The following is a 26,127-nucleotide window of genomic DNA, read 5'->3' as shown; positions in this document are numbered from 1 at the left end:
ATAACCTCAGACGGTTTAAAACCGTAATCAATCTCCCGAGGAACAAATTTCGACTTCTGGTCGGGTTCTACACCGGACATTGCAAGTTTAACAAGCATTTATTTAACATGGGCTTGGTCTCCTCTGCAAACTGCCGGTTCTGCGACATGGAGTCGGAAATCCCAGAACACCTACTAATGGACTGCACAGCTGTCTGCAGACGTAGAGTCAAGGCCCTGGGATCCATGTTTCCAAACAGGGATCGCATCGCCTCATTGGCGCCTAGCAGTATATTGGAGTTCATCAATACGCTAGGGCTAGATGAGTCGCTGTGACTTAGGGGAGGGCATAGGTCGCGGTGCATATCTCAATCACTATCTAATCTAATCTAATCTAATCTAGCTATCACTACAAATATCACTGTACTTGATGAGGCTGATATTATCCTCGAGTTTACATTTTTACTGCACTGAAAGTAATTGTAAGCCTTGCTCATATTTGTGCAAGAATTTGAAAAATGAAAGAGAAAGAAATGGAAAACATTGCTGATAATTGCAATTTAAAGTCGTAATGTTAAGTAGATTTGAATTAGTTAGGATTCAACAGCTCAAGTTGATTATTACTGGTAATTTTAAAGAGTTTGAGTATATATTTATTAACTATGAACTTATGAAAACAAACAAACAGCGTTTAGGCGCAGTTTACTAAAATATTAATAAACATTGCCAAAAACCCTTAAAATTAAAATAAATAATTTTTTTACAGATTATCGATTTTTATACACTGAACAGGGTATATCAAGTTTGCCACGAAGTTTGTAATACCTAGAAGCAAACGCCTGATAACAAATAGCTGCCATACATACTAACCGATCAAAAAAACATAATTTTATTTGTAAAGGGTATTCTAGCTTCAGTTCTACCGAAGTTAATGTTTTTTCATGTTTTGGATCAATTTCCGTAAATTATTCAACTGAAAGCGTTTGTAAATTATTTAGAAATAAAATAGTATAGATATTTTCTTTAAATATATTTATACTCCAATGATTCATGCTTCAAATAGTCACCGACGCAAAACCGTGGACTGAATCAGCTGATACGACCTATCTTAAGAGAGCGCAATGTAAATGAACACTCACCACAGCTTCAACCGTTCGCTTTTTCAGACCGTACGGTAGGATATCCGCGAAAATTGGAATTTTTTCCGCAGAAACGAGTGAGCTTAGAGTGAGAAAGCAATCTCTTTCAACTTAATATTTCGTAGTAATTAAAAAATTAACTTAAATATATTGGAAATATTCTTTAACTAATTGAAAATTACAGTGGAATACAATTATTTATAAATTAGTACAGTATCTTTAATAATTGGATTTTAGTTTTGATGTTTTACAGTATGAAAATTATAACTAAGAAGGTAGATGTGTGCAAAAGCACTGGCAAAGCAGTGCTCAATGTGATCAAAAGAGAACAACTGATTTCTACGGAAGGGCGGCACGTCGGTTACTAACTGAAGCGTAAAACTCACAAAATACAGTTGGTGTTAATAAATAATCATGTAAGCTCTTGAACTGTAAGGTTTATTTGTACATATATATTGTACATATTAGTCCAAGAGTGAATTGAAATAAAGTAAAATGGTGTGATGATAAAAAATTTGGTAGTTTTGCAATTTGGTAGACATTTTGGTACCCAAAGACTTTCCAAGTGGCAGCACTATACGTGATGCAACCAGTTCGAATAGGCAAACTTGACATCTTTGCCTAAATTGAAAGTTCGAAAAAAGCATCACTGTTGGAGCTGTTTGGCTTATACAATGGTTCAGCGAAAACGCGGCAACTTTGCAACATTTGAAAAGTACTTGCAAAAAAAATTTCGTTATTTTTTACACGATTCCTTCTCTGTTTGTACCTTGCTAATAGAAATAGATAATTTTGATAATTTTATCTCGTCAGTGAGAGTATTAATAAGAAATATTTCGCACATTTTAAGTTTTGAAAATTAAGATACTAAATAGCGCAGTTTTTAGCAGTTTCAGGCAAGGGCATCAGCCAGCCTAAAATCAGCTAAGCAATTTGCGCAGTGTTGCCAGTATTTACTGCATTACCGTAAAAGCCCTATCTTAGAAATTTTGCCATATTTTAACAAGGGGTGGTAGAAATACACAATATGCCAAAATTGGTGACTAGCTACTCAATTGCCTAAGCTCAGTATCCTGTTGCCATTCATAATGACAAATTTGGTACACGGTTACTTAATAGTAAGAGTAAGCTGTTCCCACGTCGGTCGCGTCTACGTAACCAGAAAAGACTCGGATTTTTATCCGGCCAATGACTGTTAACTCAGCAGCATTTCTCCAAATTACTTTAAAAATCTTCAAAATTCTGATACTACAACAACAACAACAACAGAAAACCGGAGCCCGGGGAGGATATATGCAGGATGTGGCCCCGTGATAACTTACATCAATTGTTGAAGGAAAAAAATCTAAAACAAATTGTTGCGGATCCCCTTCTCTCTTCTCTTCTCTCGTTCACTGATTATGTGTATTGTGAATAAAAGTGTATATAGTTGAAAAAAAACTTTGGTATAATTTGCTTTAACCTCTCACCCCCCTACTCTTAAATATATAGTGAATAAATTCTCAATAATTTTTATTCAAACGGTTGTGTATATTTATTTATGTATGGATCTGTAGTTCAGTTATGATATATGATGTATTGTTCATTGATTGCATAATATTTGTCGAAAACTTAATTTATGAGATTTGCAGAAATGCAAGCAACTGAAGTTGTAATCTAAGTATATCGCAATGTTATGGAATTTTTAGTATGAATGTTCTATTTAGGGCTGAAAAGAAACGAGATGTCTTGTTTATACTTATGTATTTATATAATATAATATTATTTACTGTGTTCAAATGTATTCGTACCAATTTCGATATATATTTGTTCTGATCTCATAATTAGAAATTGTTAATGAGATTTACACTAAAATGCTGCGGTTTAAGCTCGGTTGCGAAGCTTTAAAATTAACAATCGCTTAACACCTTAAATCCTCTGCCTTCATAAAACTATGTACATACATATGCCCATTCATTACAATTACTTAAAACTTCCATACATTTTTCTATAATTTAATAATAACGTATTTTGTATATGAATATGAAAAAGCTTACAGCTTTCCCTCTATCTCCCACCATCATCCCTTTAAATTAAAATATTCGTTTCAACTCCATATTTGTTAAAATTGCTTGCTGAATGGTTATTAAAGCTAACTTTGCGTATGTAAATATGTAATTATCTGTCTGTGTATGTATGTAGACGATGCGTGAATGTATTGTACTTAAATTCCTTTTCAATTATGATAATATTCTTTGAACAAATTTTCTATAAACAAATTTTTATGGTTACATTGACTAGCAAAAACTTACATAACATAAGGTAAATTGGCATAAAATAATGGTCTACATAAAAATATTATATATAATTTTGTCTATATAAGTACAATATATTGATCTAAGTATATGGGAGTAATATGTCAGACATATGAACGACGTATCCCAATACAATTAATAGCTACAAATGATACGATTACCTATAAATTTCTATTATACTCCTGCTCAGCAATATATCCATTGCATATGTATGTATGGATGTAAGTTATATACAATTATAGCAATACTATATTATGGATTTCACTAGCAAATTCACACGACATCGGTATGTCAGTATAAAAACTTAATCTACTCATTCTTGTTGATTTGGAATACTCCCCGTTGTTTTCACATTCACATATGTATGTACATACATATATCGCGGTATCCTCTATTTATATAATGTATAAGCATCAACATGACTCATAGTACTGAAAATACAACTTTAGTTGCATCGTTCTAATACGGTTATTTCAGTTTTTAACTGTTACAATGCGTAAAATGTTAAGGTTAAGTTTATTACAGTGCAATTAGTCGGAAACGTAAGAGCACCATAGCTTTTCCAAAGGAAGAAACACACTTCTGGACATTAAGCTGTCAGAAAAATTCGCGAATTTTATGTCTGTTAAAGAGATAAAAGCTTGTAAAACGATAGCTCTTCGGCTGTTACACATAGTGAAAATTTCTTTTAACTATTTTCCCATCTTAAATTTATCTACTTTATAAATTCACAGCTGGATAATCCGCTATTATTCAATTCGCTATCATTCTAACGAAGGTTACAGCTTTATCCATGCACTTGGCTTACGCCAACTCTATCTACTTTATTTTAGCTAATTCGACTTATCGCTTTCTTTCTTCCATCCTTAAACGCCTCTTCTAACAAAAAAAGTTCCTCACTTTGAGCTTCCAATGCTGAGCTTGCATACTATGGTTTTTTAACTGATTGCACTTTTGTGTAGTGGAAAATTCAAATTGTACATAACGTGAGAGCAGTTGGTTATGTGCTTATGAATATGCCATATTCAAATGCTTGTTGGTTCACTAAGTTAGAACTTAACGCCGCTATTTTAGTCGAAAATGCATGCGAATACTGTCAAACAGTTCATACCGAAATTACTCCAACAACCGTCTTCGCCGGAAGCACCCTTTTCGGCGCGGCGCATTTTTTTCGGATAATTCTTCGGGTTGGTGCGATCGCTAAGGTGTATTGGCATTTTTGGGAATTCGGGACGTGGTGTTCGAAACTTCTCCAGCAATTGACTCTGCTCTGGTGTTAAATTCTTAAGCTTTTTACCTAAATGGATAATGCATGTTACTTGGTAAAACATGGTGTACGAAGCATAATTTTTAACTACCTTCGATTGCATCACTCACGAGCGAAACTTCCACTGGATCCAGTAGTTCGACACGATCACATGCTTTGTGAAATTCATTGATATTCATGAGTAAATAACGCGGCGCGTAGCATAGTGGCCCGAGGACACGTCGTCTGTTCTCTGCCGTTGCATCAAGCTTCTTCCGTTGACACTCGGCTACACTCCAGTCCGCCAAACAATTGAAGAGCACAAGTTCGGAACTTAGTTGCAGTGCCTCACGTTTCGCTATCATTTCGAGTTCTTCAAAGCGTAATTCGTTGATTTGCTGTTTGGTCAGCACCAATTGGGCATGCATGTCAATCAGCTGCAGCGAGTTGTTGAGCAAAGCCATACCGAACTCCTCTGCTGTAAAGGGATTGGGGTGCGGACTTGATTCAGCCGCCGCATTCGCATTGTCGCCCGCACCAGCAGCAGCTGTTCCGCCACTGGCATTGGCGGTGGTTTGTGGGTTTGGTGTTTTACGTTTTACTTTCTTGTTTGCAGCGCTTTCCTGTGTGGTAATCACAGCACCCAATTGGTGTTGGTTTGGCACTGAAATGCTTTGGTAGAACCACAGCGAACGAAAGATGTCGATCACCACTGCGCTCGTCAATTGCAGGTCCAATTCACGTATGCAGTGTATTACCTGATAAAAACAAAAAGTAGAAAAAGTTTATGTGGAACCCAATAGAGTGAGAATGTTTGCAATTACTCACCAAATCGGGGCAATTGAAACGATCGGCCAACTCCAGTATTTTCAGTATGTGCAAATGGTCGCGATACCGCACGAACTTTGTCTCTAAAAACCGTATGACCAATTCAAAGTCGTTCTTATCCACATTGGAGATTTGAAAGTGATTATCGCCTTTGCGGCCGCTATTTGGGCCCGCCCGTATCAGCTTTGCCAGCTCAACACTGTTCTCTAGCACTGCCTTACGCTCGCAGCGTATCATGTAGCGATCGTCGCCATTCACAACGATGAAATCGATGTAGGGGCTTGGAATGATAGGCACCACAGTGGAGACATTTGTGTGGCCGTGCATTAGGAAAGCAGGTGGAGCTGTGGGGGTTACCATGTTTTGGTTGCCAGCTACGTTATGACCGTCAGAGGCCAAACCAAAAGGCAATACCATTTCAACACACGGCCGCTAAGTGGAGACCGAAAAGTGCTGCTGCGCCGTCCGCTGCTTAAAAATTTTCCTTCTTACTCCCTTTAAGTAATATGAGGAATTCTTGTCTAAGGGTCACCTACAAGGTGGAAGTGTTTCAAATAATAGTTGACGGTTGTAATCCTGATGCAAAACTTATTTGGAAGTTGAGGTAGTGATTGTTCACTTAATTTAAATTGATATTCTAAAAATAAATTAAACATATGTACAGATTATTGAACTATTTACAATACAAGTATATATTACTAAAATATCAATTAATGCAAAAGATAATACTCGTATTACTGTTGTAAAATATTAGTTGTTTTCGGTTTGCTATAAGGTGGAGACATAATTGAAGAGGGATAACAAGTGTTTATACACCTTTAATAAGTTATCGACTAAGATTTTGAACACTCACAAATTGAACTCAACAGAATAACATTATTGTTGCTTTTCCATGCATATTTTTTTAAAAGGGATCAGAGCAAAAACATCTCTATTAAATTTGAAATAAAGAGTTTTTTTTACCTTGGGTCCATTTTTAGGGAAAACTGAAACTTCTATAGGCGTTTGCAATAAAAAAAAAACCTAGTATCCGTCCACACGTTTCTGTGGCTACTTTAAATACTTGTAAAAAAATATTTCATTCACTGAAAATATTATTTATGAATAAACGCGAAAAGAAGCATAGTTAAGGTTTAGACTTAAACATGGTTTCTAAATTTAAAAATTATTGATAAAAATTTATGCACATGAAAAATAATAATGAAGAAACAATTAAGGATGTGCTAAATTCGGGTGTAACCAAACATTTCATACTATTGCAAAGATCAAAGCCGGAAAATACCTTCAGGTGTTGCCAAACTATAAATTAAACAAGTCAGTTGCTGCCAAAACTTTATAATAAATATATTGCGAAAAAATTCAACATTCATTTTTCGATCGGAAATAAGTTACAATCTAGTGTAGAATTTCAAAAAAAAACATTTTTTTCATATTTTAACTATTTAAGAATATGTCTACGAGAGGATTTTTTTAAATTTAATTTATTTTGTCAGATATAGACATTTTACTGTCCCGACCTGGGTCTAATCGAACAAAAGACTTGATTTCTTGACTCATGATTTCTCGAGTTTTACTGAAACGATTTACTTGAAATTTTCAGAGAATCTTCTCTCCTCTCTCGAGTATGAACTAGCCTCATCCCCAAATTTAAATTTTTACTGTCATTAAAAAATACGAGAAAATAAAAATGGTAAAAAAATCGTTTTGTTTCAACCTGTCGCCATTTTGTCCAACATTTTTTGTTTTACTTATCGCTGTTTAATATAATTGCGACATCATTGCAGATTGATAATTTTCCTTTTTCATTTCAGATGACTAGGAGGGTGAAATCATGGGTATGCTTATGTGACAATTTTTTGATACCCCCCTTCATTAGCTGCCAGTTTTTTAAATTTTAACTTATTTTTTTAATTTTTTTCTGTACTCTTATAATATTAATAAATAACTGAAAAAAATCGATAGTGAAAATATTGATTGCCTTTTGTTACGACACTTTAAAAATTACTTAAAATTCATGCCTCTAGACTAGCATAACCGCTTAAATTTGGCATTTTCTTTACTTATATTGTAGGCCATAGACTTAAACTTAGTTTTATTACTATATTTTAGTTCGCGTCAGTATTAGTTTTAGTCATTATATTAAAAACATCTTCAAATGAGGTATATGTACGTGATATTAACTCGATCGAAGAATCTAAATTTAATATATTGAGTTAATACGGATAAACATCAACCAGAGGATGATATGAGCTTTAGACCAAGGTATAGATCAATTTTATTCTAATTCAGCGCGAAACCACATAATTCTTAAGCAAACTTGTCCATATGGTTTAAACTGAATGCAAAGAAAGGGTTGTATTAATTTTGACATTACTCAGGTACATTTTAGAACATATTTTCATATTTTTTATAATATATAACTCACACACTAAACTACATATTCGGCATAAAACTTGTTAGAATAATGAAAATCATTCCAGCTTTGCTAATTCGTTAGTTGGTTATAGTTACTCGGTAGTGTTTTACGTTGATTTTGTTTTTGTAAATTTAACGGACTATGGCTATTATGAGTAACGAAGTACCAGCCTGGCAGCTGTTTATTTTGCGTCGTTGCCTAAAAAGTTCATTTGATTCGAAAAAATACATTCGCTATAAAATAGGTTTAGACAAATTTTTCAAAATTAAATATTTAATAAAATTGAATCAGCTACTTTGGAACAAAATATACCACACTACTGAGATAGAGTAAAAAATATGTTCACAGTGAAATGTTTTAACGAAGTACATATCAACTAACGAATTACCAGATTAACATGTTCGGTCTGAATACCCCTATTATAAGTAATATATGGGAGTATGCCAATTATAATTATGCCAATAACACAAACTATTATAATGACACATACTAATAAAATGCTCCCAGGGTTCCATTGATGTACCTCACATACCATGAGCAATATAGAGTAAAGTCAGCCGGATGTTCGAAAATCTTGATATTAGTTATAAGGGGCTGGTCAAGTTTTCACTCGATTTTATTCGGTTTAGGCACAAAGATACACTGCTATTAGTAAAACGCGCTTTTTGTTTTCATTGACATAACTCACATATTGGGGGATATATGCTGTATAAAGTCACCCGGAAATTCAAACATCTTTCTATTAGTTAAGGTAAGTATTGACCCAATTCAGCCCATTTTTGACATACAAAAATTAGCACAGTAGGCAATGAGAAAAACGGGAGCGGATCTTGGATTCGCATGACAACTTTCAGAGGGTAGAGTACGGATAATTCTCATTAAATATTAAATATTTCATCTAATTGCAAAAAATTCTCGACTATTTTTTTAACATCTTAAAAAATTTACTCTACTCTCATCGCGCACTACATATAAACGCAAATTATAATGTCGCGCGCGAATAATTTGGATTCATCTGCTGCACCTGTTAATTTCGTTCTTGGGTCTAATTTTGCTGCAGCCAGCAATTTCACTACTTCAACCAGCTTTCCAATAGTGGACAATCCAGAAGATAATAGTGTTACTGATCGAGCTGCTAATCAGCGAATTCCTGTGACACACGCTGAAAGTTCGAACGCAGGCGTATCAAATGCAGCTCCTCCAAATGCCAATAGGGTGTATACGGTATCACCCCAACCAGTGCATCTTCAAGAAAGCCAACTCATAAGTCCTGTTCACTCTGGTAATTCCGTTAGTACACTAGGGCTTCGTCGTCGCGCCGAATTGCTACACGAGCAAAGCGAAATCCTACGACAGAGGGAGGCTTTATTAAGGGAACAGCACAGCTTTTTGGATCGCATAGATGCAATGGGCTTTGATGATGACCTCGACGAAAGGCAATACACAATGCCTACAATCTCCAATGGGTTAAGGGATCATGTGCCTCTCCCATCCCAGATACTGCAGCTACCGCCACAATTTGTAGCACCATTTACTAGAACAGCGCCTGTTGTAAATGGTATTACTAATAGTGGGCCCTCACTACATAACAATATTCCAACCGGAATATCAATTGGTCAGCAAGGTGAAACTGATATGCAAACACCGGTCCTTCAATCCTTATTGGACCGAATACAGTCATTTGAACAACAGTTGCGGCGGAACTCGACGCTCTATGCAGAGACTGCTCTGCCGCAACCAGTACATACAACTTTTCCGACAGCTGGACACGCTAACAGCTTGTCCTTTGGTGCTTCAGCTTATCGCCGATTAACTCGGGATCAAGTTGCTTCTCGTAACAGCCTTGTTAAAGAATTACCCAAATATGATGGTAAACCCAGCGAGTGGCCGTTGTTTTATGCCGCTTTTAAGCAAACTACGGAGGTTTGCGGATTCTCCGACGAAGAGAATCTGTTAAGACAGGCATTGGAAGATCCATCGCGAAAGGCTGTTAAAAATTTGCTATTGCATTCATCATGCGTCAATCAAATTATGGCCACACTTCAAATGAGATTTGGTAGACCAGAATTGATCATCAGTGTTCTGCAACGCCAAATTTGTGAACTACCGCCACCATCAGAGAGCCATCTGGAATCTATAGTCGACTTTGCAGTAGAAGTGCAAAACATCTGTGCAACGATGTCAGTATCAGGTCTGACTAGTCAATTGAACAATCCCGAATTTGAACAGCGGTTGGTTTCAAAACTACCTGAGCTTCTCCCAGCATATTGGGGAATGCATAAGCAGAGCTTGGCAGTATGTAATTTACAAAACTTCAGTGATTGGCTTTTTCAGCTCAAGGAGCCAACTGCGTTCTCGTTCCAAAGGAACCAATACGAGAGCGCAAACGAGGGGCGATTAATCATCATTTTGGTCCGGTAAGATGTATCGTTTGCGATGAAAGTTGTAGTGAAGTCTCTAATTGTACCTCTTTCAAGGTTTTGCCACGAAGTGAAAGGTGGAAAGTTGTTCGTAAACTAAAGCTATGTCGTCGATGTTTGAAAAGGCATTCGATGAATAGATGTAATTTGGCTAAACCTTGCAGCGTTAACGGATGCACACGCAGTCATCATCCACTTTTACACAAATCTGAATGCGCCCAAATTGTAGCTGAGAAAACGTCAGACAATGTCAATATGGTATCCAGAGAGCATTCCGCCGACATCAATACGCATATTGCAACCGGAGCAAGCACAATGTTTCGCATATTACCAGTAGTTTTCTTAAAACAGCTTAATGTAAGAGGAACACCGCAACCACTCTGTCTACGTTGGACTGGTGATACACAACGGTATGAGAACGAGTCTGTTGTAGCCGACCTAACCATATCGGCTATCAGCGGGCATAGACAATTTGCTCTTAAGGGTGTTCGCTCCGTCAAGAAACTTCGGTTGCCTACGCAATCGCTTGATGCCGACAAACTACGACTACATTTCAAACATTTGAAAGGGCTGCCATTGCAGTCCTATTCAAACGTCACTCCACAACTACTAAGAGGCTTAAATAACGCGGCACTTGGATCTCCAATAAAATCCCTATATGGAGGAGAAAATGACTCAATAGCAGAAAAGTCTAAATTGCGTTGGACCTTGAAAGGGTTGATGCCTAAAGCCGGTACCAATCCTATACACTACGTTTACCACACCTGGGATTGCTCTGCTCAAGCTGAACTGCTTGAAATTACCAAAGCGTACATTTGCCTCGACAACTTAGGTGTGTCAACCAAACCTGTTGCCTTAATGTCTAAGGAAGATGAGGTCGCTTTGGAGCAACTACAAAGGTACACCGTCCGCATTGGAAGTCGTTTTGTGACCAGTTTATTGTGGAAGCATCCGGACATTGAGATTCCCGATAGTCGGTCAATGGCCTTATTTCGGGCGAACTGTTTAAGGAAAAAGATGCAACGAGACCACGTCCTGGCTGAAACTCTTCACAAAAAGATCTTAGATTATATGCAAAAGGGGTATATCAGACGTTTCAGACCCTCTGATTCTGCCGTCAAAAAATATTGGTATTTGCCAATTTTTGCAGTAAGCAATCCCAATAAACCAGGAAAGGTTAGATTAGTCTGGGACGCAGCAGCCAAGGTAAATGGAGTGTCCCTAAACAGCATGCTGCTGAAAGGTCCAGACCTTACAACGCCTCTACACTCAGTGCTCTTTAAGTTTCGACAAAAACGAATTGCTATAACAGCCGATATAGCTGAAATGTTTCACCAAGTTCGGGTACGACAAGAAGACCAAAACTTCCTACGCTTTCTTTGGTATAATCAAACGCCAATGAGCCTACTACATTCGCGATGACAGTGATGACGTTTGGAGCGACATGTTCACCAAGCTGCGTTCAGTACGTAAAAAATAAGAATGCAAAGGATTTTGAAGAGGAATTTTCTTGTGCTTCAAAGTGCATAATCCAAAATCATTACGTAGACGATATGTTGGTAAGTGTGGATACCGAGGAGGAGGCAATTAAATTGGCTCAAGACGTGCGTCATGTTCATGCACTTGGAGGCTTTCATTTAAGAAATTTTTTGTCCAACTCGAGTCGAGTATTGGTTGGCCTGAATGAGGATCCGCTTGATGAGCTATCTCTTGATCTTGAACGTGAGCTGCCTACTGAGAAGGTCTTAGGTGTGTGGTGGATGACGTCCACTGACCATTTCGTGTGTCCGCTAAGTATAGAGATTCGGACATATTTCTCCGTCAACGGCGGCCTACTAAGCGCGAGGTGTTGAGTTTGGTTATGACTATTTACGATCCTCTTGGACTCATCAGTTTTTACGTGATATACGCTAAGGTTATTCTACAAGAGATATGGAGAGTTGGATGCGACTGGAATGTTCCAATCCCAGATGATCAATTTACCAAGTGACTAAGATCGCTAAAACTAATTCCAAAAATAGAGAGCCTAAGAATTCCAAGATGCTATATGCGAATACTGTTTGCCGGAGTTCCACAAATAGCATTACATACATTTGTTGATGCAAGTGAAAGCAGTTACGCAGCAGTGTGTTACCTCCGATACTCGTATGGCGATACGGTTAACTGTACAATAATCGCAAGCAAAACAAGGGTAGCCCTACTGAAGCTAGTATCCATACCACGTTTAGAACTGAAAGCAGCACTTCTAGGCGCCCGCCTTGCCAAACATATTATCGAATCGCATTCTGTGCACGTTAATAAATGCATTTATTGGTCAGATTCACGAACGGTATTAGCGTGGCTACGATCCGATTACCGCCGCTACAAACAGTTCGTGGCCTTCCGAGTTAGTGAAATTCTAGAGATGACCGACGTCAAGGAATGGCACTGGGTTCCAACTGAGGAAAACGTTGGTGATAAAGCTACGAAGAGGAGTGGTGATCCAGACTTTTGTAACGACAGTCGATGGCTTAGAGGACCTTCATTATTGTACCTTTCACCTGACAAGTGGCTTTTGTCTGACGAATTGCAATGTATTGCAACTGAAGAACTGCGTCCACAGTTTACTGGTTTTCATCACCCCATCTCAGAACAGCTTCAGGTAGTACCGCAACCATTAAGATTTTCCACTTGGAACCGTCTACTTCGTGCAACAGCTAGGACAATATACTGTTCTCGGATCTGGCTAAGCAATATTCGAGATAATCAAGTTGTTGGTGATGGTCCAACAACTGAAGATTTTCGTTGAGCGGAACGTAATCTGTGGAGAAGGGCCCAACACGACAACTTCGGAGACTCAATAGTCTCTTTAGAATCCGGAAAGCCAGTTGACAAATCCAGCAATATTTTCAAGCTATCACCTTATCTGGATGACTACGGCGTTTTGAGAATAAATGGTAGAGTTAAGATAACAGGGCGATCAGATCAAGTATTATTACCCTCAAATCACCATGTTACGTTTTTAATCATATACCACTTCCATGTAAAGTATCATCATGGAAATTTGGAAACAGTGGTAAACGAAATAAGGCAATCCAATTGGATTATAAAACTACGCACAGTGGCTAATAAGATTCGACGCATTTGTCAGCATTGTAAAAACAGAACATCCAAACCTCGACCATCTATGATGGCCTCTCTGCCCCCATCCCGTACTTCATCATTTATTCGACCGTTTTCCTCCGTAGGCGTTGACTACTTTGGGCCACTCCTGGTCGCGGTTAAGAGAAGTACCGAGAAGAGATACGGAGTATTGTTTACCTGCTTAACAACCAGAGCGGTGCATCTTGAAATCGCCTACTCGCTTTCAACAGACTCCTGCATTCTAGCTATACGTAATTTTATGGCTCGCCGAGGCAGTCCGTATGGAATGATAACGGCACCAACTTCAAAGGTGCTCAAAAGGAGTTGAGGTTAGCATTTGAACTGTTAGATAAAAATTATATAACAAGAACCTTTACTTCTGCTGCTACCAACTGGCGTTTTATACTACCCGCTTCGCCACATATGGGTGGAGCGTGGGAGCGGTTAGTTCGGTCAGTAAAGCAAGTGCTTAAACAAATCTTGACAACTAGCCGTCCCAGTGACGAACTTCTTCGAGCAGTTTTAATGAAAGTGGAAATGACGGTTAACTCTCGTTCTTTAACTTATATCCCTATCAATCACGAAGAGGAAGAGGCACTCACTCCTAACCACTTCTTATTAGGTAGCTCCAGTGGTGTTAAGCCAATCGCGAAACCAGTTGCTGAGGACATTTTATTGCGTCGTAATTGGCAAACATCGCAGCAACTAGCAAACGCATTCTGGAGACGTTGGATATTGGAGTACCTCCCCACCATATCCATGCGAAGCAAATGGTTTACAAATGTAAAGCCCATCGAAGTCGGTGATATCGCGTATATAGTGGACCCTAGTAACCCACGAAACTGCTGGCCTAAAGGCAAAGTGATCCAAGTACGAAAGAGTGATGTTGGGAAAGTCAGAAGCGCTACCCTGAAGACAACATGTGGCATCTTTGAGAGACCTGCTGCCAAAATAGCCGTTCTAGATGTGATTAATTCGGTACATCCAGATCAGCAGGATAGACCGGGGGGGAGTGTTACGAACGATATGCAGCATGATTGACGTAATCCTCGTAAGTCCTACTTGCTTACGTATGAACTGACATGGCGCGTTCTGATTGGTCCAATAAGCGAAACGGGAGCAATTAGTAAAATTAGCACAGTAGGCAATGGGAAAAACGGGAGCCGATCTTGGATTCGCATGAAAACTTTCAGAGGGTAGAGTACGGAGTAAATTTTTTAATTCTCTTTAAATATTAAATATTAAATATTTCATCTAATTGCAAAAAATTCTCGACTATTTTTTTAACAGGTACCTTACGGCTTGAATAGTTTTGCTCCGATTTGGACAATTTTTGGTCATAAAGGGGCACACCTCAAGGGCAGTATGAATTGGTTTTTATTCCTATACTGGAAAGTGAAAAAATCAGATTGAATTCAAAATTATGTTATATTTGAAGTATGCGTGGTTGTAATTTGATTTCGCACTGTAACATAGGAATAAAAATATAATGTTATGTATCGAATTTGGTTGAAATTAGTCAAGCACGTGCCGAGATATGTGATTTTACTTAAAAGTAGGCGGTGCCACGCCCATCGTCCAATTTTGACACCAGCTCCTATAAAGTCCTCTTGTGACATCCCGAATGTAAAATTTAATGTCTGTGACACATTTAATTATAGATTTATCGCAATTTTAGTAGTTTTTAACAAAGCCGGTGTATGGGGAGTGGGTGTGGTTATCATCCGATTTCACCTGGAAATGATTTATCCTATGTAAATTTGGATGATATAGCTTTAATGGCTTGGGAGATATATACATTAAACCTATTAGGGCGCGGGGCCATGTTCACTTTTTTAAAAATTTTCAAACCACAAATGCCTCTTATTATTACGATTCGTTGTACCAAATTACAGTTTTATATTTTAAATTGAATCGTAGTTATAGCAATTGATAGTTTTCGATTGATGACGTTTTGTGAACCGATTACGCCCATCTACGGAGAGGCAGACGGATTTCAACTCGTCTCGTCGTCCTGATCAACATCGCGAATTGGCTCAGCTTCCGCCTCATAATTGAACTCTCTTTTCTGTTTCCTCAAGCAAACTGGTACCGTTTCTGAATCGAATGTTGATTATTTACAAATTTGAAGATATTTTATTTTTTTGCAGTGCATTCGTACCCGAGATCAAGTCATATTACTTTGATTACAGTACTTTGCTCGTCGAATGTATTTTAAATAATATGTTATACATCTATTTTTTACTCTCTTTACACAAAAAACGATATTAATGTTTGCACATAAATACATACATACATAAATATGCATGTGATATTTTGTGTGCAAATCAACTCAATCAACGCTTTGTAACGTACATCATACAACAACAACCACTGGGTGCTACTATTTACGAATTGACAATATTCCCGTGGTTGCTTATAAGTTGCATTAGCATGCGAAAATATGGAAATTCTTGCGACCTTGGCAATTGCTTCATTTGCCTATAGAGGCGGACTGGGCCTGGCTATATTTGAAAGCATTGCTTAAGAGATAGAATTTATCTTATCAACTTTGTTTTACTATCACTTAAGAAGTGATTTTACTATCGCTTAATCATAACGAGCAGTAGGGTGCCGCTGCGTATACTTGATTTCTTATTCATTGTAATATAAGTACTAACATACATCACTGCTACCTATCGTCCCCTGTGTCGATTTTTGTTTATACAGATGCGGTTTAAACATTTGCTCGATAAACTTTTTAATGAAAAATTCCCTATAATTGTGGAAGAATATAAGAAATGACTAAAGTTATTACTTTTCTGTGAATTGTTTTTAAATTAAATTATTATATTTGTTAATTTTAATAAAATCTGATGGTGTAAGGTACGATTACAATCAGGGCCTGCCCACGCATATAAGCAAGTTAGGCAATTGCCTAAGGCGAAAGAGTTATATGGCGGTTTTTTGGCAAATTTTCTTCACATATTTTATTTATTTGTTTATTAATTAATTTTATTTTATTTAAATAAAATAAAACAAGTAAGGAAGGGCTAAGTTCGGATGTAACCAAACATTTTATACTCTTGCAAAGTCAAATTTTATACTCGTTTTAGATTTCTTTGTGGGTCTTGCCGCCTTGTTCTTGTTGACCGATATTTTCGGTAAAAAGTCAACTATAGGCACTGGGGTCCACATATTCAGTACCTAGGGGCTTGAACAGTTTTGGTTCAATTTACAGAATTTTTGGTCACAAGGTATACTTGTACCCTTGTATACCCGATTTCACCCATTTTCACGCTGTAGCTAGAGGTGTTAAACACATTTGCTTCCAGTGAATTTTGTTATTATAGCTTTAGCAGTTTAGGAGATATGCACATTAAACCTATTAGGAGCGGGACCACGCCCACTTTAAAAAAAAATTTTAACAACAGATGCCCTTCCTTAATGTGATCCTGTGTACCAAATAACAGTCTTGTCTCTTATTGCGGTGCTTAGTTATGGCAATTTATTTGTTTTTGATTAATGTCGTTTTGTGGGCGTGGCAGTGGTCCGATTACGCGCATATGCAATACCAACCGTCTCACGGTACCAAGAAACATGTCTACCAAATTTCATAAAGATAACTCAATTTTTACTCAAGTTACATTATTTGATGAAATTGTGAATGGATTACAATAAAATTTGGTATCATATTATGTTATATTATTGGTCATAGACTCAGTTAGTTTTATTACTATATTTTACTTCGCATCAGCTAAAATTGTATTTAAATCATCTTCAAATGAGATATATGGGATATAAACTCAACTGAAGAAGCTAAACTTTATAAGTATAATATAATGAGTTGATGTGGAAACGTCAAGCAGACGATCGCAATTCATTATATAAGCGATATAAGGTTTAAAACAATGTCTAGACGTTTCGTTCATATCCCATTTTTAAGAAAACTGCTTCATTTAATTTTTTTTAAAACATCACACATTTTATCAGATAATTGGAAATTCTGTGATTAGTTATGTGGGGCGAGAATTTGGCAAGTTTTCACCCGATTTTACTCATTTTAGGAACAAAAATGCATTATAATAATACAGTACAACCACTGATTTTATTAAGATAGCTTACATATTGGCCGATATACAAGTATGCGGCATGAAGTAAACCGGAAATTCGAAAATATTTTGATAAGGTAAGTATATGGGGGCTAAGGGAAATATTGACCCGTTTCAACCCATTTTTGACACTCAGAACTATCATCAAGAAAGCATTCTTTCCGAATTTCAATTATACTTATATATCACACGTTGACCAGTATTTTCGGTAAAAAGTCGACTTTAGGCACTAGGTCTACATATTCAGTACTTAGGGGCTTGAACAGTTTTGGTTGATTTGTACATTTTTTAGTTTAGTTGGGTGGCAAACGTTAAAACTTTTCGCTTTTTTAAGATTTTCAAACTACAGGCGCACCTCCTTAGTTAGATTCGTGGTGCCAAATTTAAGTTCTGTATCTTAATTTACGGTTTATTAAATCACTTTTTACGATTAGGCCCACCTACGAATTCGTTCTTACTTTTTTGCAAAGGAAAATGTGTACCAAGTTTATTTAAGATATCTTAATTTTTACTCAAGTTAAAGCTTGCACAGACAGACTGAGGGACGGACGGACATACAGTCACACGGATTTCAATTCGTATCGTCATCTTGATCATTTATGTATACATAACTATATCTATCTTGATTAGTTTTAGGTGATACAAACAACCGTTATATGAACAAAACTTATACTCTGTAGCAAGATGTTGCAAGAGTATAAAACCTCTTATCTCAAGTACCATATATAATTAAGAATCAAAAAAGGAAAATCCCAACATCGGGATTAAATTTTTAATGCAAAATTTTTAAATAAAATACTCTGTTTGAAACCAGTTTCTAAAAATTATAAAAATTATTAATGTCATTAACTCACGGTGGATTGACCGATATATGGTACAGAGTCCTCCACTACTTTTGTTTCTGATTTTTCCAAATTAAAGGCACGAAAATATTTAAATAATTAACTTTTTATTGTACTTCATTATAATCCTTTTAAATAATTATGTTAAACCTTTGCAATATCAGTATTTTTTTTAAATACCCTGAATAATTATAAAATTAGCAAAATTTTGTTGTTAAGACAAAATAGGCATAGTGGGCCGAGAATTTGGAATTTTCCTAGACGGTAAATTGTCTCGGGCCGTTCCTGAATATAGCCTATTTCAGTTATGACCAATACAATCTGTAGTGTTTTATATACAATAATTTATTTTGTTGGTATATTTTGTAGACAACCAAAGCTCTAAATGTGGTTCCTTAGCAGTAAGAATGATATTTTGTGTGACGTTATGATAGTAGGTATAACCCAAATTTCTCAACTCAAGCTTCAAATTCAAAAACGAAAGTCTAAGTATTTAATTCAATTATTTAATTTTTAATTTAGTTAATTAAATTTTTCTTGTACGTGCAAATAAAAATTATACAGGCAAAGTAATAGAGTTAAATAAAAGAAAAAGCTAAAGATGAATCTTAGTCTTAGTGCTTTCAAAATATTCTCGACTAAACGTAAATTTATATATTATTTATGAAGAAATGTAAGTGATTATCACAAAAGAACAATCGTGCTTTTTAGTTTAACACTTTTAATTAATCGAGCGACATAATTTAGTTTAATCTTTACAAATTTACACGTACATATTTACTAGTGCTATCTGCATATGTATGTACATATATTCTATCAATAGATCAATATTAATAGAAACAAGCTCGAGATGTTAATATATGCTTTTGTTGGTGTTATTAGTAATTAATTGTTTAGCATATTTCGTTTGAATTTCTGAAATGCTTTCAAAAGCACTTACATTTTCGTAATTGAATATGAAATGGAAGGACCAAAGTCGTGCGTTATAGAAACTTGTGCTAACTAGTTAGTACGAAAATATTGTTATACTCTCGCAACCTGTTGCTACAGAGTATAATAGTTTTGTTCACCTAACGGTTGTTTGTATCACCTAAAACTAATCGAGTTAGATATAGGGTTATATATATATAAATGATCAGGATGAAGAGACGAGTTGAAATCCGGGTGACTGTCTGTCCGTCCGTCCGTCCGTCCGTGCAAGCTCTAACTTGAGTAAAAATTGAGACATCTTTATGAAACTTGGTAGACATGTTTCTTGGTACCATGAGACGGTTGGTATTGCAGATGGGCGTAATCGGACCACTGCCACGCCCACAAAACGCCATTAATCAAAAACAAATAACTTGCCATAACTAAGCTCCGCAATAAGATACAAGACTGTTATTTGGTACACAGGATCACATTAGGGAGGGGCATCTGCAGTTAAAACTGTTTTTTAAAAAGTGGGCGTGGTCCCGCCTCTAATAGGTTTAATGTGCATATCTCCTAAACCGCTAATGCTATAATAACAAAATTCACTGGAAGCAAATGTTTTTAGCACTTCTATTGATGGTGTGAAAATAGTTGAAATCGGGTGGCAACTCCACCTACTCCCCATATAACGGTACTGTTAAAAACTACTAAAAGTGCGATAAATCAAGCACTAAACACGCCAGAGACATTAAATTTTATCTCTGAGATGGTATAAATTGGCTTTATAGGAACCGCGTTCAAAATTAGTCAGTGGGCGTGGCACAGCCCACTTTTAGGTGAAAACCCATATCTTGAGATCTGCTCAACCGATTTCGGTGCATAACGTTCTTTTCATGTTTCTATGTCATAGTGCGAAAATGGGCGAAATCGGACTACAACCACGCTTACTTCCCATGTAACACCATTTTCAATTCCATCTGATTCTTTCACTTTCCACTATGCAAATCAGGTAACAATGATTATATCGGGGTAAAAATTTGCGTGAATAATGCAATTAAAATATGCCACCTTGCGCCCAAAAATTGTCTAAATCGAACCAAAACTGTTCAAACCCCTAAGTACTAAATATGTGGACCCCAGTGCCTATAGTTGACCTTCTACCGAAAATATCAGTCAATCCACAAAGAAATCTCAAACGAGTATACCATTTGACTTTGCGAGAGTATAAAATGTTCGGTTACATCCGAACTTAGCCCTTCCTTACTTGTTTTTTTTTTATGATCGCGGATAAATTTCCATTCAAATAAGGAGAATTAAAATTTTGTCAAAATTTCAAGTTTTGCTATCTCGTATTATTTCAAAAGATGAGTTTTGATATAAACAAAAAGTATCAATTTAATTTAGTAGAAACACTCTTCGGTATCATTGTAATATTTTTAACATAATATATATGTATACATATATAACAATGATAAATCGTGCTTTTGAATGTGATAACAACGTATAACTACAAATTTATAAAGCTCGTTGAAGAAATCATTCATAAAAGAAAATTAAGAACCAATTGCACTTTAGATACTATATTTTTAAGGTCTTATAGTTATATTAAGGAAACGCTAATATTAGGTGTCATTGTCAGAGTAGCAGAATCCAAGACCTGAATTGAGCAAAATCCATTATAATTTTTTAATTCATTCAATTATCAATATCAAATAAAACGCATGCAGTTTTCTGTAGACGTACATATGCTTCGCTATGGTTACCAACAAATCGCAGGGGGAACTATAAAATTGTTCAGGAAAAGCTGTCTCAGATAATTGGTATGTTATAGGTGGAACATGAATTATTACTTACATTTTGCATTGAAAGAAGTAAAAATCTTTTTATAGATATTTAAGCAAAAATAAAAATATAGATACCAAATATGCAAGTATTAAGGTAAAATCAACAAAATTATCTTCTTTCAGAAAAAATACTATTTTTGAATAAATGGTGTGTATTTCAATGGACCAAATGTAAATACTAGTAAAAGAATCTACTCCTTCCAATCTCAGTGTCATTTATCATTGAATACAATTTTGTTTATAATCAGGGGTGTTGTAGAATATGATAGTTGTCGGAATCAGAATTGAAACCGATAAAAAATGTAGTAGGTGTGATGAATTCAGATATTATTGGATGACTTTCAAAACAGAAATTGTATCGGTTTTGGGTGTCACGGAAAATAATTTTATCGGATTTGTTATCAGAAACAAAGCAACAGGATAGTCGCTGACAAATTTGAAATGGAAGTTAAGAAATTAATTTATATTATTGTTACGATTAATTTCTATAGGGGAAAACATAAGAATAAAACACAAAATGCCATAATTATTGAGTTTATGGGAAAACTTAGTTTTTTGAAGAAGATTTATAAAACGTAATAAACGTAATTTAACACCCAAATGGAGGATTAGGTGAGTATTTATTGCTTAGTATAGTGTGGTTTGATACTACAAATTTGATACTTTATATTATAAAGCTGTTTTTAGCTTCATCTGTACATAATGATCTTGATTTTTATAGTTGACTATGTACCGTATATATTTGTCAATATGTGAGATATCTTAATACAATTAATTCAGCATATTTTCGTAAATACAATCCGGGTTTGTGCTAAAAAGCGTGAAAAGGCATCTTCGCACATTCTATGTATACTCAAAATAATTCTTCCCACATCTTTGCTTGATTTGAACTGCACATACATATGTACTTGTATGTATCTGCCAACGTAATATATAATATCTGTTTCTAAGTTTTTTGATTTTATAGCAGACATGTGAAATATTAGGCTCATCATCACAATGAAACTAAAAGGACACTTGTTTATTATTCACTGATCATGGTATATCAAGTTTACCATGAAGTCTGTAACACGCAGAACCTTTAAAATATATACAGCAGAGTCGACTTGTATTTACGTAAACCTCTGTTTTTGAGATATGAATCTGAAATTTTGCTCACATCCTTTTCTCTCCAAGAAGCGATATCGGACAATTATAGCATATACATAGCTGCCATGCAAACTGAACGATCAATATCAAGTTCTTGTATGGAAAACTTTTTAATTTGACAAGATATCTTCACAATCGAGATCGGACTACTATATCATATAGCTGTCATAAAAACTGATCGATTAAAATCAATTTCTTGTTTATTTATGTTCATCAAGAGAGTTATATCGTGTATTAATATTGTTAGCATGATAAGTTTATTCAAATATTTGCTAGTTCGCAATCGAATTATATACTGTACTTGCATATATATACATATATACGAGCAAGTGGGTTTGTATCTATAAATTTCTAGTGTTCAATTATTTTGACAAGTGATACAAATGGAATTATTGTCTTCAATGAAAATTTTCTTTTATAAATACATTTGTGAACGGATACAAATTGTTCTATGTAAACTTATAGAAAAAATTAAATAGAAGTGAGCAAAGTTGTTAAATGGACGAATAAAAAATTTACATGACTTTTAAAACTAATGCCGTGAAAGCGATTATGCTTAGAAACAGTTGGTGTTCAACACTTTTAACTTACTTCCCCCTTTTTGTGAAAACAAATTACAAACAAAACCCGTTAGTACAATTGTAGTCATAAATGAAGCTCATTATTAGTAGAAATCGCTTAAAACAATGGCATCTTTTGAAATTTGAAATTACATTCTGTTTAACTTGACATTTTTTTTGCACTTATTTATAGCGACAGTGGCAAAGCAATTAAATTATAAGAAATGTGTATAGCCGCTTTAGGAGGGCTATACCTATAGAAGACTTGAAGAAGTCTTCCCACTTCCCGCGACTACACAAGAGCGATCAGCTCAAGATTTGAATCCGTGCATTACATAAGAGAGTAAAATAATATTTAAAAACTGTAAACCAAATTGTAGATTCCTTGTCAGACCCACGATACAGACGAAGTCTCCCCTAGCAATAAAATATTAACCTGGAATGCTTCTATCGCAGTGAAACGACTTTTAACTAAAATAAACTCCATCAAGCTGATATCATCTCTTGGCTTATTTAGCATCATTAGAAGTGATTAATGATGAGATGATTACTACTTTTAAACATTTCTATGGGGGACTAAGCACGAAGACTTAGTGTGGAAGCAACCGTCCTTTCACATCAAACATACAAGTAGTATGTTAAGCTTGTGGATGAAGTGAAATTTGTAAGATAATAATTGAACCAGCGAATCTAAATCATTTCAATTTGCTTGCACTTGTTTGCAAGTCCGACTTGATATTAACAGCATGTCATATAAAATTGCTAGTAATTGCTGCAAAAATTAGTCAAAAAATGGGCTTCTCGGCCCACTTTATTTGAGCCATCCGCAGTGGTCACTTGCCCAAAATCATTTTTAAAACATAATGGCAAATCCTTATCTGTATAAAAAAGCTAAGTTCTTAATTATAAATTTAATTTTTAAATTAAATTATATGCGTTTTATTTATTTTTTTCCACGATAAGTTGTATGCCGTTGAAATTGTCTATTATTCCCATTTCAGGTAACTAATATAAAATATGGACTCATAGATACTGATAATTTAGTTAATAATTATAAGTATATAGTTCTATTCATGCCATCAAAACAAAATACAACTCAAATACGTACATAATTTATGGCTTGTCTTACTCTTACTCTAAGCGTAACCCAAATGGATTGCAATTTAAACCAAAATTGCCTGCTAATAAACCAAATAACAGAGTTGAAAATAAATTAAAAAAATTATTATTTTGTAGCCTTGATTGGAGTTGTTACATTGATCAAAACCTGAATGAAGCTCCAAGTCACCACTTTGTTGAAGATAATGGGTAGATCATTGTTGACGAAGTGTCTACGTCTTTTTAAGAATATATTCCAAAAGTGTTGGCTAGAATTATGTGTCCATCTCTGCTTGGTTTCACTATCTGTGAACCTCTCTCACCATATATACCAAATAAGAACCATCTAATCACATGTTAAATGCCTACAACAATAAATAATGACTGGATATAATTGGTAATTAATGTTGATAACATCGACTTTGTTTCAACGAAATGATCATGTACGCCTTTAACTTGTATCTTACCTTATAACATTTATTTAGATTTATAACTGAATCTCAGTTTCCGAGTTTATAACTGTATATTTAATTATTCTTAATCTAAGAAAATTCCATTATTTCCGTTATGACCACTCAACCTTTATTTATTTTTCAAACGATTAATTTTAGAAATAACCACATCATTTCTTCGCTTTTTACACTTATCAATTTGAATCATTGAGTGTACTTTTTATAATATTTGTTACCACAGCCAATTAAAAGTTTTATTACAGAATCACGCCTAAATATCGTTTAACTTCCAAGCACATACTTATGTATGTTGTTTTGTTGTAAATGACAAATTTAGGATTTTATTGCCACAGAAGTTCGTTATAATTTACTTTTGCTAAACACAATTTCACTTATCGACCACCTATGCTTCTTCTACATTTGAAATTACAATATTTTCCTTATTTCGTGTCGAGCGCGAAAAAATGCCTCTCAGACGGAGTGCCGATCTATTCGATACAAGTTCAAAACATCGACTGCGATCCGCTAATGGTTTTGGCGATTAATGCGAGCTGAGTGCCGCTTGCCACCCTCAGGAGGCGCGAGTTCTCGGCAAACATATCTTTGCTGTATTCGCTATTTTGCGGCCGCTGCTTGCGAACATACATACATATTTAAACGCAAAAGTACGCATACACTGGCACGACGTACATGGACGCACACATTCATACATATACATATATATTTATTGAATACGTTTAGAATATGTAGTACGTACGGATGGGAAATCAATGCGCACGATTTCCGTATGCGAAAATCCTCTACGGTTATGACGTCACAATAATACAGTAGCGGTAGGGCTGCCGAACCTTTCAACCATACATATCTAAATACATACATACATACATATGTATGTACATTTATACAAAGTTGTATTTGCATTTGTTATTGTAGCTGTTTTTTCTTGGTTTACGGGAGCACAACAGACGCTATTGTTCTTGTATTCATATTTGTTATTCGTACAAATTAACATTTTACCTATGTTCTTTTAAAGTGCATATGTATGTACATGCCAATTTGGTAACAAAAACGTTTTTAATAATATTTATATATATTTATTATTTATTCATAAGTACTTATTTATCCACGCGCGCCGGTCTTTGTCAATTTGAATTGAAGTTCTATCTTCTCCTAAAACATTCTTATACATGTACATAAGTACATCTCTGGCTTTTGTAGTCGGATCGTAAAATGTGATATACAAAATTAAAAAAGGCTGTTTTATTAATTTTTATAATGTAATTGAATTTTTCTCCAAAAAATTAAAAAATCCATAACAAGTCCATTTTCTAAGACCAAAAAAAAAAACTTGTACAGTTTGCATAAGTTGACATTTTAACACTCTTTAAGGAAAATTAATACTTTGTCCTCTATCATGGTTGCAGTCTTTTATTTATAGAATAGACCAAATTTTGTTCAAAAAGTTCAGGAGGTATATTTGGCCATATTTTCTGAAGAGCAGCCTCAACCTAATTTTTGCTATTCACTTTGCGCTCTCGTAAATACGTTTCCATATAGGCCCACAGGTGTTCAATGGGATTGAGGTGTGGACTCTGGGGAGGATGTGGCAGCACGTTTTCAGGTTTTAAGCCTGCCTTTAAGGCAATAAGATCACCATTTAAATTGAGTTTAGCTGCTGACGAGCCTAATTATTTTTTAATATTGCCTATTAGCCCATTCTTTACATAATTCCTTC

General features: G+C 35.5%; 1 protein-coding gene across 3 annotated transcripts in view; it reads right to left on the bottom strand.

Moving 5' to 3' along the window:
* Nucleotides 1-2,626: 2,626 nt before the first annotated feature.
* The window catches only part of axed (BTB/POZ domain-containing protein axundead), a 53,910-nt gene continuing 30,409 nt past the window's right edge, over nucleotides 2,627-26,127 (bottom strand). For 2 of the 3 annotated variants that reach the window (XM_036363573.2, XM_014236724.3), the window contains exons 2-4: nucleotides 5,486-6,122; nucleotides 4,770-5,415; nucleotides 2,627-4,708 (exon numbers count right to left, since the gene is read on the bottom strand). In XM_036363573.2, the coding sequence (XP_036219466.1) occupies nucleotides 4,482-4,708; nucleotides 4,770-5,415; nucleotides 5,486-5,902 (1,290 nt within the window). In that variant the 5' untranslated portion in view covers nucleotides 5,903-6,122 and the 3' untranslated portion in view covers nucleotides 2,627-4,481. Of the gene's footprint in view, nucleotides 4,709-4,769; nucleotides 5,416-5,485; nucleotides 6,123-24,407; nucleotides 24,916-26,127 lie in introns of those variants that run through there. The other variant, XM_036363580.2, reaches the window with a different exon arrangement.

Source organism: Bactrocera oleae, chromosome 6, assembly GCF_042242935.1.
Source record: "Bactrocera oleae isolate idBacOlea1 chromosome 6, idBacOlea1, whole genome shotgun sequence".
In the NCBI taxonomy this organism is placed as follows: domain Eukaryota; kingdom Metazoa; phylum Arthropoda; class Insecta; order Diptera; family Tephritidae; genus Bactrocera; species Bactrocera oleae.
This window is presented reverse-complemented; position numbering and strand designations above follow the sequence as displayed.